Here is an 18962-nt window from a genome sequence, read left to right as displayed (position 1 = left end):
GGGGCTGTGACAGACGCAGTCCCTTTGGCTGCTTCTGGTGCTCCCCTCCTGTCAACAGCAGGCAGCTCCTCGCTGACCCTGCGTGCATCACTGCAGGGTGGGGGTCCTCCACATCTCATAGAAGTCTGTTAGCAGCCTCTGTACAGCTGCTGCTCGGCATTGCCTGTGGGCAGACATCAGAGGGCATGGGAAATGGGGCTGCAGTGCTGGAGGATGGGAGCTGCAACGCGCATGCCCTGGTGTCAGCAGCCCTATGCATTGCCAGTGCTTGAGTTTGGTTTTGGGATGTTTTTTAGAGAGCTGAAAGGTGTTCCCTGCTCAGCCAGTGATGGGAAAGCTGTTGTTGGTACTGCGGAACATTTTGCTGTAGAAATCTGAAAATATCAAAGGCTACATTGTGCTGCTGGAGCTCCGTAGGTTAAAACATGCTGTAACATTTCAGGGTCTTTTGGTAGTATTTGAAAGTGATAAAGCAGTGGTCTCAGCAGAAGGCAAGCAGATGTCTCAGCTGGCTCATCCCAACAGTCCTGCCGTTCACTCAGCAATGACCTTTACCCAGGTCACCTTATCTTCCTTGCAACTCCGCTGGATCGTTATAAGGGGAATAAATGTGACATTCTTTTGAAATGGGTTCAAAATCTGCCCCGAGCTGCTCCGTGGGCAGAGGGAAGCACTGTGCCTGCAGGCCTGCTCTGAGGTCATCGGGGTGCTAGGGCCGTAGCTCAAGTCATTAGGATTAGTCCATAAAGCCCCTTGTAATCCACATCTTAAGAATCTGAAAGGTCACTTGTGGTCCAGTAATCCCGAGTAGTGAACGGGAAGAATTAGTGGTGATTGTTTTGATCCTAAACCACCTCTTAAGATAAATGCTGGCCTCTGCCCCAAAAGCATATGTGTGTTATTTCGGTGGGGTCCCAGAGGCTGTACAAGGAGTGAGCAGCTGGGCTGTCACACAACATGACACGGCACAGAGTGTTTAAGAATCATTTTAACATTGGAAGGATACATCAGTGCTGGTGGTGTCAGGGCATGTGCCTGTGGCAGTGGGGGTTGGAGATCTGTGATCTTTGAGGTCCCTTCCAACCCGTTCTGTGATTCTGTGGAAGGGATCACCGAGCAGTGGAACTGCATGGGAGCGCCTGGCTTTGCCCTGCAGAGTGATGCTGGCACACTGTCCTTGCCGTGTTCCATCGGGGGCTCCCTGGGGGCCACCCAGCCCTTACTGTGGGAGGGAAAAGCAGAGGGAAGGAGATTAAAAGATTTGCCAGCAGCAGCAAGCAGTCAGCGGCTGGACTGGGATTAGAAACCACGCTCCTGGTTTCCACTCCCTGAACCTGGCCGCCAGACCGTATTAGTAATGCAAACGCAAACATAGGGAAACGTTTCCTTTTTCCAACCCTCCCTGCTCACAGGTTGTCCCTTTGAGTCAGGGCTGCTTGCAGTGAGGTGACACACAGCACCCAGCAGTGCAGGCCCTCGTGTCTGTGCTGACAGAGCAGCGTTCGGTAGGGCAGGCTGCTGCTTGGAGCGCTGCCATTGCTGTGTTTAAGGAAGCCCAAAGGGATGCGGTGGTGATAGCCATCAGTAGGCCCTTGTGTTCCCCAAAATGTTCCCTCTCGCAGCATGCCACGGGCTCAGGTTGGCAGCTTGGGAGCAGGCTGGCATTTTAACCAGGAGATACTGCATTTGTGGATGGTGGTGAGTCAGACACAAGTGAGATGTGCAGCAGAACGGGGCTGAGGGGCTGGCAGTGCCATCGATGGTCTCGTGGGTTTGTGCTCGCTTTAGTTCTGTTCCCACATTGCTCCTCTATGTCATAAACAAGCAACAGGATCAAAAAGTAAAAGCAGTGTGTGGATGCCACCCAAGCAAACAGCCAGAGCAAACTTCACGGGAGGAATGGCGTTTGGAAATGCAGCACTGAGTCATCAAATAGAGTCCATGTTAAAGGCTCTCAGAGAAGCAGTTTGGGGGCAATCTTTTAAAGGAAGGGCAGCTGTTTGCCTCCATGCTCGCAGGGCTGTGGTCAGGGCCGCCTCTGCTGGTGTCATTGCCACTTGTCTTTGTATCTCATGTTTGTGTACGGTACAAAGGCCTGCAGGAGGGAAGGGGATGTGCTCTGTAGAGGTTCTGTGTCACAGGACAAAGGGGAAACGATTTCAAACTGAAAGAAGGCAGATTTAGATTGGATATGAGGAAAAAGTTTGTTACGATACAGGCAGTGAGACAGTGGCACAGGGTGCCCAGAGAGGCTCTGTGTTATTGTTACTGCTCAGGGCTCAAGCAGTGAGCTGTTCCCCTGCCCCTTGCTGTGCCCTTACAGTGTGACACCCCCAAAATGGGGCCGTTGTGCCCCACTGCCCCTCACTGGCCCCAGGGCTGAGGCAAGAGCTCAGCTGCTGGCTCCGGTCCTCTGTGACAGACAGCAGCTAATTGGGAAGGGCTCAGCCTCCAAATGCTTTGCAAACACCAGGGTAATGACTTCCTTTCCCAATCCCAGACCGTGGGTGGTTGGCACTCCGGGTAACGGCTTCTCTTCCTGTGATTCTCCTGTGCTGCATGACCCTGCTTGACCGGAGGGGTTTGACTTTTCAAAAGCTTCATTTACTTCTAGATAAAGATTAATTTTCATTTTAATTTTTAACTTAAATCTCATGGGAATGTGTTTTTGCATTCCATCCAAGATGCTGTTATCTGTGCCCAGCTTTGCCCCCTCCATGGCTTGCTTCACCTAGGTAATGAGTAACCCCCTATCCTGGGACCGGTGCTGGGCTCCACGTGGTTCTGTGTCACGGTGTGAGGAGGTGCAGTTCCTACACCACTGCCTTTACACGGAGCCCCAAAGACCTTCCAGCAATGATGGTAGCAATGCTGGATCAGCCCCAGGGGAGCTGCAGGACGGGGCTGCCCTCACAGCACAGCCCTCTGCTCCCAGCGCTCTGCCCAGAGCTGCACAGACAGCCGTTGTCCCCGCGGGGACACGCAGCACTTCTCCAGACTCCCGGTCTCCTGCTCTCACCGCAGGAAAACGCTGTTGTGTGTAATGAGGGCGGGTTTGGGAAGGAGCACTGCGGGGTGGGAGCCGTGCTCGGTCTCCTCTGTCTGGCAGCTCTCACTGCAGTCAGCGGGAGCAGCAGGCCTGGCACACAGCCCCGCAGCAGCTCTGCAAGACATACGGGTCTTGTGTCCCTTTTGGTGCGTAAAGAGGGGAAGTGGCACCAGGTGACACTACACAGCCGCAGGAAGAAGTGCACCCCACTCATAAAAGCAGGATGCATGGAATTGAACCACGGCTCTGGGGTTTGCAGTGGTGAATTCATTTTTCACCAATGTCTGCTCCAGCAGCAAGGACCCCCTTGCAACTGGGGGTCCCTGCACAGGGATGGACCTGGCTGGGCCAGGCAGCCCCCAACCCTAAATTCCCTGAGTGAGGCTGCGAAAGGGACTGGAAGCCCGAAGCAGAGCAGAGGAGCTGCATGTGGCTGTGTGCACCGTGGGTGTGATGTGACGGCACAAGGTGTGCTGCAGGGCTGCCAAGGGAAGGAGGCATCTATAGGTAGATCTTTAGGACAGCCCAGACTCAGTAAATAGGAAGAGATAAGGAACAGAGCTCCAAATCTGCAGAGGGAGGTAACAAGTGCATCCCGAATCTTTTGCAGATTGCCTCGTTCTGTTTTTCTTCACTGGGAGAAAATGCTTTGCTGCAAGAACAGCACGAGGGGGAAGCAGCTGGAGCAAATCAGTGCACCGCAGGACCTGCTGCACCTGTGCTGTGCTGTGGGGTGAGGTGGTGCTGGCTGTGAAGGATTATTTGGGATTGGCATTTGTAAGCTATCGAAAGTGGACGGTGAAGAGCTGCTGGTGTCCAGAGATGAGGTTGGGTGAGAAGAAGGAAGAGATGGAGAGAGGGAATATAAAGAGAGATTTCATGATTGCTGCCTAATTGTGAAACAGGTGTGGGTCTCTCAGGTTCTGGACAAATTATTGCAGGCAGAAGAATTGCAGTGAGCCCAATCAGCTCCATGGCGTGGGGACCCACACGTCCCCAAGCTGTGCTCGGACTTTGCCTTTTGCAGACAAAAATTCCCAATTTTGTGAGGTATGGGCGTGGAGGGAAGGATTGTGCAAAGCCCAGCAGCAGCCCTGACATCAAATACTCTCAATAAATACGGTGTGAGTGTCCTAATCAACAACTCTCAGCAGAGTGCAGAAGGGCAGGCTCCACCAGCATGGCTGCCCTGGTGCCCCTGCTCACCTGCGGGCTCTGCGCTGCGCTTTTCATCGCTGCACTCCTCTGTGTTGTAAAAGGTTTTAAACGATCAGCTTTGAATTTGCCTCCCGGTCCGTTTCCTCTCCCCATCATCGGCAACCTGCACCTGCTGGACATCAGGAGGCAGGACAGGTCTCTGATGAAGGTAGGAGCAAGCACATGTGCTGCCTGGGGTCCTGGGGGGGGAATGGCTGCAGTTCTCCCTCTAATGGCAGTCTGAGATAACTGCTCTGTACCAAATGCTAGGGTTTTAAAATGTGATTTAATTAACTAAATGCAAAGATTTCTGGATGATAAAGGAAACTGTTCAATCCCAACTCTGCAGAGTTTGGTGGGCTGTCAGTATGTGAGAGCTGCCCACACACTGAAGGCTATGAATATCTGCATCAGTTTGGGTGGATGAACCTAAACTTTGGCATCTTTATGTTGTGAAATACTCACATATTATACTCACTAAAATATTTGAGTGTCCACATGGCCAAATTGAAAGGCGGATGCTTAGTTGTAGTTGCTAAAATAGCTTGTACGTCTTGCTCATTGTGCTGGTTTTCTAAATGGGAGTTAGTGTAGCCTGAAGAAAAGATGTAGGGGAAATAATTTAAAACCACGAGTGGCTTGGACTTGGAAAAACATGGGTAGGGTAGGGTGTCCTGAGTTGGAAGAGACCCACGAGAATCACCAAGTCCAACTCCTGGTTCCACATGGCCTCAAGCTGCACCATGGCAGGGACAGGTTGGATAGGAGGAAAAATTTCTCAAAAAGAAATGGTGCAGCACTGGCACTGTTACCCAGGTGGGGCCACCAGCATGGAGGTGTTCCAGAACCACAGAGATGTGGCACTGAGGGATGTGGTTTGGTGTCGTGGTGGGGATGGGTTGGGGTTGTGCGTGGTCATCTTAGAGGTCTTCTCCAACTTCAACGACCTAACCAGCAGAGCAGGACGTAGTGCTACCGCTGACCACCGATTTTTCCTCTCCTTGGAGATTTCAGAGAAATACGGGCCAGTGTTCACTGTCCACCTGGGGATGCAGCAGGCGGTGGTGCTGAGCGGCTACGAGGCAGTGAAGGATGCACTTCTGAACACAGCGGATGTGTTTGCAGACAGACCTGCTATCCCCATCTTCCATCACATCCAGCATGGAAATGGTACCGTTGCTTTGCAGAGATCAGGGCACGCTCATTCTGCTGTTTTCCAGACGTGTTCTTTCAATTTCAACCACATTTAGGTGTCTTGAGCCCATCGGTAGCTACGCTGGGAGGGATTGGGGCAGAAGAGCAGCTGTGTGCACCTTCCTACTTGCCTTATCCATTTTTTTGCTTTTTGCAGCACTTGGGTCACATTTCCAGGGTTCTGCTGCAGTGCAGAAAGAAGGAAATGATTTTTCACATGAAGGCTGAGGTCCTTATGCAATCTCTCTTCTGCAGTTACTGGCAGTTCAGACAGTGCCTGGATCATGCATGACTCATGATAAAGACTGCAAGAACTGGCAGGAGCGCAATAGCACGAGCTGTTTGTACCTCAAACAATTACTTCTGTAAACAGATTTTTGGCATATTTCTGCATTGCATGCTAAGAAGTAATACACTGCCCAAGACAAGACATTGAAAAACAGTGAAGGGAATAATCCAGGGCTGAAAGGAAAAGATTTGATGACCTAATACGTATATAATGCATACAGCGTGTGGGTTTTTTTCATCTTGTTTTTAAAAGTGAGGCCCAGAGTGAGGAGGGGTACACTGTGTGAAGATGTAGACCGTGCTCAACCCTGGAGCCACCTGGGCAGGGAGCACCGCCGTGGCTCCAGGGCTGCCTGCTGTGCTGCTCTCTGCCAAACAGGAGAGCTTTTGGCATCACCTAAGGGCCAGCTGGGGAGATTTCCCAGCTGAAAGCTGTGGTCCCTCCCTGACACCCCTCCTTGTCCCCTTGCACAGAAGAAAGTTCATCCTCTAAAACGCAACAGGGAAATTGTTTGTCCTGTTCATGATATGGACAGAGCAGTGTCATCTGCTCCGAGCCTTGCTCTCTGAAACAGCTGTGTTGTTTTCCTGCAGGAAAACAAGTCAGCCTGAGACAAATACCACACAAAGAGTTTTTGCTGTGTGTGGCTGCAAAGGGACAAAGCTATAAATAGGCAAAACCCAGAGGTGTGAACAGCAGATTGCTTCCTGCCCTATGGAACCTGCCTGGGGCTGGGCCCTCCCAGGGCAGCCCTCCCCCAGCACCCAGCCCTGCACATCACAGAGCCCCTATGTACCGAGCAAACCCCATAGCAGCTGTGCAGCCACGCCATGCCATTCCTCCGTAGGTGTGTTCTTCTCTTCCCAAGAGCTCTGGAAGACAACACGGAGGTTCACCTTGGCAGTTATGCGGGATCTGGGCATGGGGAAGCGGCTTGCAGAAGAAAGGATGCTCGAGGAGCTGCAGTTTCTCATTGAGCTGATCAAATCCTTCCAAGGTGAGCTGGGGTGTTTTATATTACTTTGCAGAGCCACTGCAAAGACCTCAGGGTTGCTCTGGAAGACAAATACAGGTGATTTGGGCCATTTCCAGGTGGGCCATTCCGACTTCGGCTTTTGAACACAGCCCCCACTAACATCACCTTTGCTATACTATTTGGGAGAAGGTTTGACTATGAAGACCCAACGTTTGTCACTCTGCTACGACTCATTGATGAAGTTATGCTCCTTCTTGGCTCCCCATTCCTGCACGTAAGTCACCCCCCATGCTGAGTGTAATTGATTTATAATTCATGTGAAAGTTAAAAATGATGCTCTAACAGTTTCAAAAGATACGTATTTGGCTTGCTAAACATTTGGAGTTTTCTTTGCTAGAGCTTCATGCTTTATCTTTTTGCTTTATTACCTCTTTAAAAATGTAATTTCATTGTTTCATGAGTTCACTATCACTTTCCCTTAATTGTGTTCTTTTAATTCATGTTTATAGGCTGTGTCTAGACAAGTCTGATAGCTCCCATTCATTTCTGTAAAGAATTTTTAGTAGGAGACATTTTTATACACTACATTTTTTTAGTTAGCCAGAAAGAGAGACTCTCATACCGTGTCATTTGGTTCCTCACCCAACTGATTTCTTGTTTATGATCCTTAAGTTTTGCAGTCTTTTACAGAACTTTTTCTTTTCCATGTTATTTTTCCTCATTTTTAGCTATTTAATTTCTACCCATTTCTTGGATTTCTTCTCAAACCTCACAAGATGATACTGAAAAAAGTAGAAGAGGTGTGTGTGATCCTAAAGAAACATATCCAGGAAAGCAAAGCAAATATTAATGGAAACAGCCTGATGAGCTACATTGATGCACTGGTCTTCAAACAAGAGGTATTTCAGCACTATGGTGGTCACTCATGTGGCATCTTGTGCAGAGCCACTCTGCATTGCTGCACATTCTGTCTTCCCATGCTGACAGCTCTGCCTTTTTCTGTTTATTTCCCTACAGGAGGATGATAAAAGCAATACCCTTTTTGATGATGCAAATGTGTTGGCCTCTGCTCTTGACTTGCTCATGGCTGGCACTGAAACAACATCCACCACCCTGCAGTGGGCCGTCCTGCTGATGATGAAATACCCTGAGATTCAAAGTAAGACACCTTTGTGGGCTCACTTCTCTTACACAGGGAATTAAAACACTCTGCAGTGACTTCATAAATGCTGTTCACCTACAAAAGCCCCGTAGCTTCTCTGCAGGGCATCCAAAATCTGAGTGCCTGCATTGTGTCCATCTCCGTCCAAGCTTTGCATGCTGCCCTTCTGGACTGAGGGATCTGAGGGCTTTCTCTCACACCTACTGCCAGGGGCTGCGTATCTTCATTGCATCCTGGGGTGGTTCAGCCAGCAGTCACCATGGGTCAGGGTTTGGAGATGATTTACTGTGGAGGGAAACTCACTCGATGCCTTCCCTTTGACCACAGAAAAGGTGCATGCAGAGATTGAGCGTGTTCTTGGCCCCGACTGCCTGCCTACCTTTGAGGACCGGAAAAACATGCCCTTCACCAACGCAGTCATCCATGAGGTGCAGAGATTTGTCACCCTTCTGCCACACGTTCCGCGCTGCACCTCTGCTGACACCCATTTTAAAGGCTATTTCATCCCCAAGGTACGTGGTGCCCTGCAGCCCAAGAGCGGGCGGTGGCACACGGGGCAAAATGCCACGGGCAGATTTGGAGTGTGGGCTTCTGCTCAGAACTCAGTAACAGCACAAAGTGACGTAGTCGTAGGTTAGTCGATAATTCCAGCAAATGGAGTATGTAATAACTAGTATCATTTGATCATGTACAAACCTAGAAATTGGTCCTCTGGAAGTTTGCTTGAAGGTCCAAAGGGCTTGTATGCCTGGAAGGCCTTAAACTGAACACAGCTGTCTTGTAGGGAACAACAGTGATTCCTCTGCTCTCCTCAGTGCTGCTGGATAAAACTCAGTGGGAGACGCCAGACGAATTCAACCCCAACCACTTCCTTGATGCAGATGGGAACTTTGTAAAGAAGAAAGCGTTCCTGCCCTTCTCCACAGGTAACAGAAGGATTTGGCCTGGCACAGGACTGAGTGTGCAGCCAGGTGTTGGGCTGTGAGCTCTGGCAGGAGCAGCACAGGTCAGCAGTGAGGATGCTGTAGCAACACTCACTCTGCGTTTCAGTGAATTGCAAAATTCAGTCTTCAATGAGAGGCACACCAGGCTCTGGGGTTTAAAGACACCTCTGGGATGTAGAAAACTCAAGCAGGAGTTCTGCCTTCCCTCTCCCTTAGGAAGAATGGTTTCTAGGTTGTCCCAAACCAATGCCTTGCAGGCTTGGAGTGAAGCCCTGCTCAAATACGTATAGGAGACCAGTGGCAGTGGCTGCTGATCATCACCCCAATGTCTGCAGTTCTGCAGCCTCTTCTGTCCCTCACACTGTTGCCACTGAGTGGTAGGGAAGAGTTCTCAAGGAAACTGCCACCCCACAAACCGCTGTGCTCTTGGCATCGCAGGGCGGAGAAACTGCATTGGAGAAAGCCTTGCCACGGTGGAGCTCTTCATCTTCTTCACGGGCTTGATGCAGAAGTTCACCTTTAAGCCTCCACCCAGGGTGAAGGAATCAGAGCTGAATATGACAGCAGAGGCTGGGTTCACCATGCGGCCGTCCCCGCAGTGTGCCTGTGCTGTGCTGCGCCATGAGCCCCAGCCTCATAGTGCACAACAACCCATGTAGCTGTTCGCTGTGGAACCCAGCAGATGCACACAGGAGAAACCAGATCTCACTGTGCAGAATTTAGCAGTAATGCCTTCTTATTCAAAGCCTTTCAAGTATGGCGTTGTGCTTAAAATGTGTTGAGCAAATGGTTTTGTATGAAGCAGAGGAGAGCTGGGGCTGAGGTGAGCTGGGAATAGCACCCAACGCTTGACGGGGAGTGACAGAACCATCACTACTTCACACATTAAATGCACAGTGTAAGGAATTGTTCCTAGTTCTCAGCTTCTGAGAGAATGTTTCTCATCGGTGGGTTGTGTGTTCATTTGGAGAGCAACATTAGATACAGATTGTCTCATTCTCACATCCCTGCTCTTCTCCCATTCCTTACTGTACCTGTTGTGATGAACTACTCCCAGATACCTGCACCATGTCCAGTGGATGCCCTTCCTATACTTTCCAGTCTTCTGATTTTCAACCCCGATACCAAACCATGACTTTTTATGTTCCCTGTGTTCTGAGGGATCTCATCACACCCCTTCACCACTGATGACAACAGGACTCTCGTTTCCAGCAGCTCACTTTTCTCTTGATCTGAAATGCAGAGTAGGGGCCAGAAGTATTTGACAGGTCTGCAATGGGGGGTGGACTGAGCCAGTGCCCTACAAAGAGTTTGCACAGGTGAACCCCATGGAAAGGGGCTGTCTGCTGAGGATGGGAGGAAGGCAGCTGCCATTCCCTGCATACCACCTGATTCACTCAGGTTACTGGTAAATAAATAGTGCACATCTCTTTGCTCCCAGCCTCACTCCCAGGTGAGTGCAGTTGGACTGGGGGTTCATAGGGCTGCAAGGTGTTCCCCACACGGAGCCCTGGTTGTGGCTGGCAGGGCATTCTGGCCCAGTGAGGACTGCAGGGCTGGCAGTGACTTGGAGGGATCGTGGTGCCATCTCGTGGCAAAAGGGAAATAGAGATTATCTGCATGATGGTGGTTGTTCTGGCCAGTGTGAAAAGGGGCTGCAATTAGAGGAGCAGTGCTCGTTGCACAAGTTGCTGCTATTCTGGCACCTGGCCATCGTCCCTTGGACAGCAGAGCCCCGGGAAACCACTCTGCTGATATGGAGGCTCTCTGGCTGAGCCATTTGTCAGTAGGATCAGGGCATGCAGAACCTGTCAGCCATGGGGTACGAGTTGAACCAATTGTGTTATTGTCATTCTGGGCTCAAGTTCAACCCCATGGCATTTGCTTTTCTGTGAAATACAAAGTTTGGTGGCAGAAGCATCTGATGTAATGAAAATGTGGGAGAATTAAAACTTTATTGGGTTCCCGTGAAGGGAAAGATATAAACAATGTGATAAAGCACACGATAAGGTAATTCATATGGAAAATAGCGATTCACAGGCAGCTATTTGGATGGAAAATATCCTGAGCTCTACATCAACTGGATTGAGATTGCAAAATGTGATGGCTGATAAGAGTGCTACGGACTGGGGCAGCAGACAGAGCAAAAGAAAATACAACCTGGTCTGATCCAAATTCCCCTTGCATGCATGTTTGCATGCATGCAAGGCTCCACTTGCAAAGAAATTGCATGGTTGGTTCCAATGGCCAGACTGTTCCAAACTGCACTGATTGCCCAGGAGTTCCTGAGAGAGGGAATGCATTTGCTCCTATTTTAACCAGGTCAGAAAAGACAGACATCCATAAAACTAGAAATGAGTCTGGTTTATTTTCCTGTATCATTAGCCTTTTATGGTCACTTGCTGGTATGTTAACTGCAAACTTATAAATGTAGATCCTCTTTCATTCAGACTGTGGAGCAGTGTTGAACGTGGTGGCAGCAACTCTTGGCTATTTAGACAGGTTTGCAGACTTTAAGGTGTCTTTCAGGACTGTGTTTCAAGGAGGAAGAACTTCATCCCCACAGCCCATGGGTGGGTTTTTTTGCACTCTCAGTGCTTGACTTGGTGGCCTGCCCCAGTGGGATTTTGCTGGAAGCTCTGGCTAATTAGAGAGCTTGGCTCAAGAAGCACCTACAGCGTATTTCAGCTCCCAGTGAACGTTGGTGTGTCTTGACTGGGAATTTTGGGCAGATTTCTGCAGTGTTATGAGCCTTACTTCTTTTTGTGTGGTGTTGAAGTGTGGATGTCACACTTACATCTCATGGACACACGCCCCTGGTCCTTCAGCTGCTCAGTGTCCCTCTCTGGGAGGGTCACCAGGATTGTGCTTTCTCATTGATTGCCTGCATTCCCCACAGCAAGGGAGCAAAGAGCAGGTCAGTGACCTATGGGGAGATGTAGGGGCGGGAGTGGACAGAGACAGTGGGAGGGAAATATGACAGAGTGTGGCATGTTGGGATGGGGTGATGAGCCCTAGCATAGCTAAGATGGGCCTTGGTGATGTCCCTGCCTGGCCGCCCCACAGCAGGCCCTGCCTATTCGCGCAGGATGGCACAGGTGGCCTGAGGCCGAGGCCTTAATGTAAAAGTCGTTTCGGGGACAGTCAGGTCCAGGTCAGCCTCTGAAACTCCCGGCTGAGGTTGGAAAGTGAATGTCTGCAGCAGCCCTACAAAGAAGACAAACAGCTCCATCTTGGCGAGGCTTTCTCCAATGCAGTTCCTTCGCCCTGTGGATGGAAGCAGCGTGCTTACTTGATGGAAGTATCAAGCTGGAGAAGTCCTGTCAACAGTGGGTTTACCAAAATGTCTCACTCCAACCCTAAATGTTGCTTTGCCAGTGCCCTACCACCCCCCCGCAACCACAGGGCTATCCTTCTTCCTAGAAAGGTCCTTTCCCCAGCTGGATCTTTGGGAGCCAGCCCTTGAGCTCATTATCCAAATGGCAGGCAGTAATTAGCCACAAGGACCCCTCGGTGTGGCCGAGGCCTTGGGTACCTGTGGAGAAGGGCAGGAAAGCCTCCCTCTTGACAAAATTCCCTTCAGCATCAAGGAAGTGGTTGGGGTTGAACTGGTGTGGTGTCTCCCACTGCGTCTTATCCAGCAGCACTGAGGTGAGCGATGGGATGACAATTATACCCTGGGAGAAGACATAAGAAATAGCACGGCCCAGGGACACCTGTGGTGCAGCACCAAGAGTCCTGGGTGAGGGGTGTGGGGAAGGGGCTGGGGATGAGGAGGAGCTTCGTGGAGAAGTCCCGTCCACGGTGGGTTTACCAAAGCGTCTCACTGCAACTCTAAATATTGCTGTGCCAGTAAGATTCTTGGCTGGGCAGAAAGGCAGGATTTATTGCTCTGTGTTGCTTTATTTTGTGACGTGGATTTGTTACTGTGGTTTGGTTTGCTTCGAGTGGGGCAGGTGGAGACCCTGAGGATTTTATCCCCTCCACCAACAGGGAGATTTTCCCAGCTGTGCCAAGGACTGAAGCCAAATGCCACGTGGCACTGCGAGGACCTCAGGCAGAGGGTCAGATCCTGAGTGTTCCCAGGCAAATACTTCACTGGGCAGATGGCATCAGAGGTAAACCAGGGTCACTTTTGGAGCGTGGAAGTGCTGAGCATGAGGGCCTGAATCGAGTTCCACAGTACTGTCTCACTGGGCTCAGCACAGTCACTGGAAAGGAAGGAACTCTTCTGGGATAATTCTGGACATTTATTTTGTGCTTCTGTCCCTCTAAAGAAGCTGTCTGTAGTGCCACTGGCAACGAGAGGAGCACGGTGTGCCCCTGGGCCGGGCCATACCCACCTTGGGAAGGAAGTATCCCCTGAAGTGGGTGTCCACAGCAGTGCAGCGGGGAACGTGGGGCAGGAGGGTGATGAACCTCTGCACTTCGTGGATCACTGCATTTGTGAATGGCATGTTCTTGCGGTCCTCGTACGTGGCCCAGCTTCCAGCTTTGACAGTTCTTCCAATCTCCTCCTGCACCTTTTCTGGAAGGAACAAAGAATGGGGATGTATCCCAGCGAGGAAATCAACTCCCCCTGCAGATTTGATTTTGGTAAAAAATATGCTTTTCCAGGGTCTGGAGGAAGAGAAATCTTAAAACACCAGGAGCTCACTTTGGATCTCTGGGTATTTCATCATCAGTAGGATGGCCCACTGCAGCGTGGTGGCCGTGGTCTCTGTGCCCGCCATGACCAGGTCAAGTATGGATGCAATTAAGTTGTCATCGTGGAAGAGGCTGTCTTTCTTGTTTTTCTCCTTGAAAAGGACAAGCGTGAGAAAGCTCTTAAAATAGTGTTAGTATTCAGCAAGTTTGGGAAATACTCTGTAACTCAGAAGACTGTTGGGTATGATTGTGTGTTTGAGAGCAGTGTGGTAAATGGCCTGATGTTGCTTCTCCTGGGCCATAGGAGTCTGCACTGAACCTTCCTCCACAGTGATGGGAAGAGGACTAATGCCTCACGTTGGCCCAGATCCAGTGGGAAAGAAGAAAAGATTCAGAGCATAAATACTTTGTGTGGAATGAAATCAACTGATGTGTGAAATTGCAGTCTCAACTAAAGTGAGATGCAGGGCTAGGCTCGCAAATGTACTGACCATTTATCATTCCAGTACTTTAAGTGTATCATTCATCTTGGAGCAACAGTATCAATGATTAATTGATTTGTTGTCATAGAAAGAAAAGCACAGTCAGCTTACATGTGAGTTCATGCATTTTCTACTACAAACAAGGACTTCATGTCACATTATTAGCACTGCTATTTGGGGGATGGATTGAGAGAATGGCTTTCATATCTCAGTTTTGATAGAAAAATCCCAGCAGTAAAGTACACCAACCATACAAGACTGGAATCTGATTTCAGTGCCACTAGAACAATAGCATTAATTTCAGTAGGGTTACGTGATAGGACTGAAATCCAGATCTACAACTCTTTTAACTAGAAAAGCCAAAGGAGATATCACAAACAGCCAGCAGAACCCAAGCAGACCCATACCTCGTGCTGCTTGAATACCAGTGCATCAGTATAGCTCCTCACACTGTTCTCATTGATATCTTCCCTGCTTGCCTTCATGTACTGCCTTATAATAACGCGCACATCTTCTATTTTCTTAAGCAAAATCTTGTGAGTTTTGAAAAGAAATCCAAGGAATGGGTAGAAATTGAAATACTAATGAGAAATTAAAAAAAAAAAAGAAGAAGAAGAAGCGTTAGGTGTGCAGAAGAATCAACATGCTGAAATAGCTTCTTCCTAAATCACGACAGATGGGGTGAGTTTTGTCTGTCATACTATCTGCGCATCCCAGGGAGTTCTGGAGGGCTCAGGCTCATTTTCACATGGATGGGCTTTGCAACCTATCAGTCTTTATGCAGTACAACTCAATTTTAAGCTTTTTTACTCTTCAGTGGAAACTGCTCCTCCACCAGTAACAGACTGGTCAGGAAAAAATGCTAACCGTTACTTACATTCAAGTATGGAGATCCCAGAAGAACCATAACTTCATCTATGAGTCTTAGGAGAGTGAGAAATGTTGGGTCCTTATAGTCAAACCTGTCCCCAAAGAGCATGAGGAAGGTGATGTTGATCGGAGCAATGCTGAAGGACCTCAGGCTGAAAGGTTCCCCTGCAATGGGAGGAGGAGAGCAGTGTCAGAGTGACGTGGATGCTGCAGAGCACTGCGGTGGGCTCCGGCTCACCTTTGAAGGATTTGATCTTCTCAATGAGGAAGTGAAGCTCCTCACAAACTTTCCCCTCCATCATCTGCTTCCCCATGCCGAGGTTGCGCATGCTGGAGACGGTGAACCTGCGCGTTGTTCTCCACAGATCGCCGATGGAGAAGAACACACCTAGGGCAGCCACACCACAGCAAGTGAGTTATGGGGCTGGGCCAGGAGGGAGCTCCCCAAGCTTCTGCTGCCCAATTCCCGTGGCTTTGGGGAACTAGGGTCCCCCATTTCTCTGTGCCCCGGCCCTGCACCCTCTCAGCTCAGCATTCCTGGTTGCACTGAGCCTGCTGGCTGTGGGGTGGGGGGAGGGCTGTCAGACCCACACTGTGGGGCTGGGGGGGAACTGGTCTGAGTCAGCTGTGCAAACTCTCTGACCCTGTTTGGTTGCAAGGTGGGGCCTCAAGCAACAGCCTTGTCTCTTTGAAGCTTCCCCCTTTGTTCTATTCCAATCATAAAGATCTTTTATCTTTGTGGAATGGGATGATTCACTCTCCTCGATCCCAGTCAGTGCTCTACTGGTTTTTGAGATTCCCAATAACACTAAGAACACCCCCACTTTGGGGTGGAGAGAAAAAGTGATTCTTCAGAAAATCTGTGACCCTTGCTACCTACAGCCCGTGTGAATTTATGGCTTTGGGTCACCTCTGAGCAGCTCCAACTTGGGTTGAGAAGATAACAGAGAAAGGACTGATAGAGCAATACTGTCAGCGTCCCACTGGGATATTTTATGTGTAAATTAGCTCTGAATGATGCTTTTCCCCCCATCAATTCCTTTTCCTTCTGTAGCGATAAATTCATCTCTTGATATTATGGCTGGGTAATTTAATTTCTAATTGTAATCCCAACTCTGGCCTGTGACCAGCATACAGAGTTGCCTTCTGGCTGCTCACACCAGAGCCTGGCTGGAGGAACAAGGCAGGATGTCCTCTGATGTCCTTGGGAAAACCACGGGGATGTCTGGGGAAAGAATTTCCAGCCTCAGCCCATTGCTGAACAGAATGCACGTCCCACCTGAGAGCTTTGGTGGAGGGAGACAAGATGCTGGGGACTGACTGTATCCAAAATGGATGCCAGGCACCGGGATGAAATGGCAAATCTGTGCTTTTAAAAACCCCACTCCTCACCCTCCAACGAGAGGATAAGGGTTGACTGCAAGCGCACTACCAAAAAATAATGACAGTAGAAATGCATCGCATGAAAGGGAGGGAATGCCATTGGTGTAGGGAGGGTCCAAGGAGCTTTTCAAAGCTGGGCTGCAGGGAGCAGCGCCAGACTGGCACTGAGCGGCACCGTCCCTCCCACCCCCCCTCATTGCTCTAGTACCGTTTCCATTCTGAATTTGGTCAAATATTGGGATGGATGGTCTGTCTACAAACTCCTCTGTGTAGTTCACAAGCGCCTCCCGCACAACTTCGTACCCAGTCAGGACCACAACTTTCTGGAAGCCAAAATGGAGGGTGAAGACCGGGCCGTATTCTTCCGCAAGCTGAAAGAGAGGCAAGCGGTGATGGTCAGCAATGAAGGAAAGTACCTCAGTCAGCACTCCCCGTGGTTGAGCATGGGATGCTCTGCACGGGTGAGCGGAGGGGTGCTCAGATTTATTGCCCACCCCCTGTCAGTGCATTGCTAATCTGATCTCTTTGTTAAGGAGAAAATGAAAAAACATAAATGCAACACGTGGAGTTACATTGGACTTCGGATGGCGGTGCAGGTTGGCCAACGAGAGAAAGACCAGAATAGTGCAGATAGTGACGCTGTTATACGGGACAGCCCTTGCTCCTCTCCCGTGCTCCTGCTGCTGCTAGATCAAGGGATTGGAGCAACAACAGCTGTAGAGCAGTGCGGGGCAGTGGGGAAGGGTCTGCAATGGCTGAAGGAGGACAGTGGGCGGCCCCAGGTGCTGCCCAGCTGCATGCACACAGCCTCGGCCCACACGGTGCAGCCACAGCTCATGCAGAGGAAAGGGTGCATCCCCACCTGCCCAGCAGCACCCCACCAGTGTGCACAGCCAGCCATAGTGCAGTGCAGACACTGCTTTGATGTTAATCTGTGGGGTGAGGAACGGGGATAACCCCTCTGGATTAATCCCAAATTAAAGTCAAATATAAGTGACTGCAAATACAACGGAGCAGGCGGTGAGAGCATGCAGAGGTCATTCAGAAATTCAGTCTGAAGGCAGACCTGTGCCCAGCACACTGAGTGAGCTGCCCCAGCCCTGCACTGCTATAAGGCAAAGCAGCAATACAGCCTCTGCCCAGCACTGCACACCCGACAGCTGCCTGCATTCACCCAGCACTGAGTGATGGAGCCCTCACTCGAGGAGGGAGCGATCCGCAGTGCTGGCTGTGCCAGTTGTGCCTGGCACCAACACACAGCTCCAGCATGAGCGGGGTAAGCTGTTCCATTGCAAGGCAGTGGAAGAGCTTCCAGGCTTCTCCTTTCTGGTTCCTCAGCTCAGTCTTCCCATCCCACCCTTCTGCTGCTGTCCAGATTTTGATGCAGATCTCTTTCATTCAGAGGGAAATAGGTTTTGCAATGGGACATCTGGATTTGGGGTCACTGCATCAGGACATTCCCCCACTGCTTCTCTAGGACGCAGGGAGGGAACGGTTTCCATTCAAGCTAGTTCTTTCCTAATGCTGTCCACATTTTCTGGGTGTCAGAGCTGTCAAATTAATATTTGAAGTCCCACAAGTGCTGCAGACTTCATGTACATCATCGCAATTATATGAAGAAATCTCATATTACCCAGAGGTGTTTTTCTTAACGGTTGATTGCTCATAAATGACACTGCACCAACACAGACATTGGCTTGAAGAAGACCAGAAAGAAACTATCATAAAGCAGTTTCCACACCTTTACTATTCAGTTCAAATTTAAAAGACAAAAAATTAGCACTGATACAGCCCAGGCAGCTTTACAACGCACGAGGATCCAGGTTTGGTTTTTTTGTCCTACCTTCATTAGTGACTTATCTTGCCTTCTGATGTCCACCAAATGCAGGTTACCAATGATCGGAAGAGGAGTTGGACCAGGAGGCAATTTAAACGCTGCATTTTTAGAGCCGGTTGAAAAATAGAGTACAGCTAACAGCACTGCTGCACACAGCAGACCCATTAATACAGGATCGGAGATAAAAGAAATTAAGAAAGCCATTTTTTTTAAAGTACTATTCTGGTTTTTGGTGTTAGAAGCAATCAAAGCGCAGCGGCAGCGCTCGGCTCCTGCCAGCTGGCTCTGTTTGTTCTCTGCGATCGCTACAAGCACTCGATTCTTATTAAGGTTTGTAGAGTACCTAAATAAATACTGCATACTCCACCCTCTTTAAACACCTCAGAGAATGTGGTCTAAGCAGTTTGCAAAGCCTGTCCAGAAGTAAAGAGAGTTTCAAATTACAAACCCATGCATGTGTGTGCAAGAACATATACATGGGAAAAGGTGCTTGGCATTCCTCTATTGCCTCCTCCGCCCGAGACCTCCAGGTCCCTCACTGGCAGTGCTGTGACCCTCCAAATGCTGCTGATGTGGGGGAATGGAAAGGTTCTTCTGAGCACTATAGGAAACCCCCAGCTTTGGGTTTGGATGGGGCTTGGGATGTTGGGGCTGCTAAAGAGAGAAGTGGTTAGGGGAGGCTTTGACTTTGTCTGTGTCAAGTGGAGATCAAAGGTTGTTAATGATGGTAACGGCCATGTATCCTGGGGTGCTGTAGCCCATAAAGCTCACAGAGTGGCTGCGGAGTGCCCGGAGGGGATGGGATTGCAGACTTCTGAGGTGCAGGACATGTAGGAGCTGGCCATGGAGAATTAGCACAGGTCAAGTGATCATGAGTGGATTGTGTGTAAATTAAATGGGAAGGCAAAATTGGATCTGAAGTTGCTGGGGGG

At 49.8% G+C, this 18962-nt stretch overlaps 2 protein-coding genes across 4 annotated transcripts; one reads left to right on the top strand and one right to left on the bottom strand.

Moving 5' to 3' along the window:
• Positions 1-4167: 4167 nt before the first annotated feature.
• LOC100547030 (cytochrome P450 2W1-like) lies at positions 4168-12864 on the top strand. Of its 3 annotated transcripts, none has more exons than XM_010719663.3 (9): positions 4170-4415; positions 5254-5416; positions 6577-6726; positions 6822-6979; positions 7434-7604; positions 7723-7864; positions 8195-8379; positions 8683-8793; positions 9250-9337. In XM_010719663.3, exons 1-8 carry the CDS (start codon positions 4230-4232, stop codon positions 8761-8763), a joined length of 1236 nt encoding a protein of 411 aa, XP_010717965.1. In that variant the 5' UTR covers positions 4170-4229; the 3' UTR covers positions 8764-8793; positions 9250-9337. The 3 variants fall into 3 exon arrangements, with proteins under 3 accessions (XP_019476396.1, XP_010717965.1, XP_010717964.1); XM_010719662.3 differs by having other exon boundaries at positions 4172-4415; positions 8652-8793; positions 9250-10007; XM_019620851.2 differs by lacking the exons at positions 8683-8793; positions 9250-9337 and adding an exon at positions 12805-12864 and having other exon boundaries at positions 4168-4415.
• Positions 11155-18915, bottom strand: LOC100546874 (cytochrome P450 2W1-like). Its single transcript, XM_010719664.3, has 9 exons — positions 18037-18915; positions 16402-16564; positions 15049-15198; positions 14818-14975; positions 14348-14521; positions 13469-13610; positions 13155-13339; positions 12347-12488; positions 11155-12078 (listed from the first exon to the last, which is right to left on the bottom strand). The coding sequence occupies exons 1-9, from the start codon at positions 18388-18390 to the stop codon at positions 11888-11890; spliced, it is 1659 nt and encodes a 552-aa protein (XP_010717966.1). The 5' UTR covers positions 18391-18915; the 3' UTR covers positions 11155-11887.
• Between the last annotated feature and the right edge of the window lie 47 nt (positions 18916-18962).

This window comes from Meleagris gallopavo, chromosome 16, assembly GCF_000146605.3.
Source record: "Meleagris gallopavo isolate NT-WF06-2002-E0010 breed Aviagen turkey brand Nicholas breeding stock chromosome 16, Turkey_5.1, whole genome shotgun sequence".
NCBI classification, from domain to species: Eukaryota; Metazoa; Chordata; class Aves; order Galliformes; family Phasianidae; genus Meleagris; species Meleagris gallopavo.
Note: the sequence above shows the minus strand (reverse complement) of the source record. Positions and strands in the feature narration are given on the sequence as shown.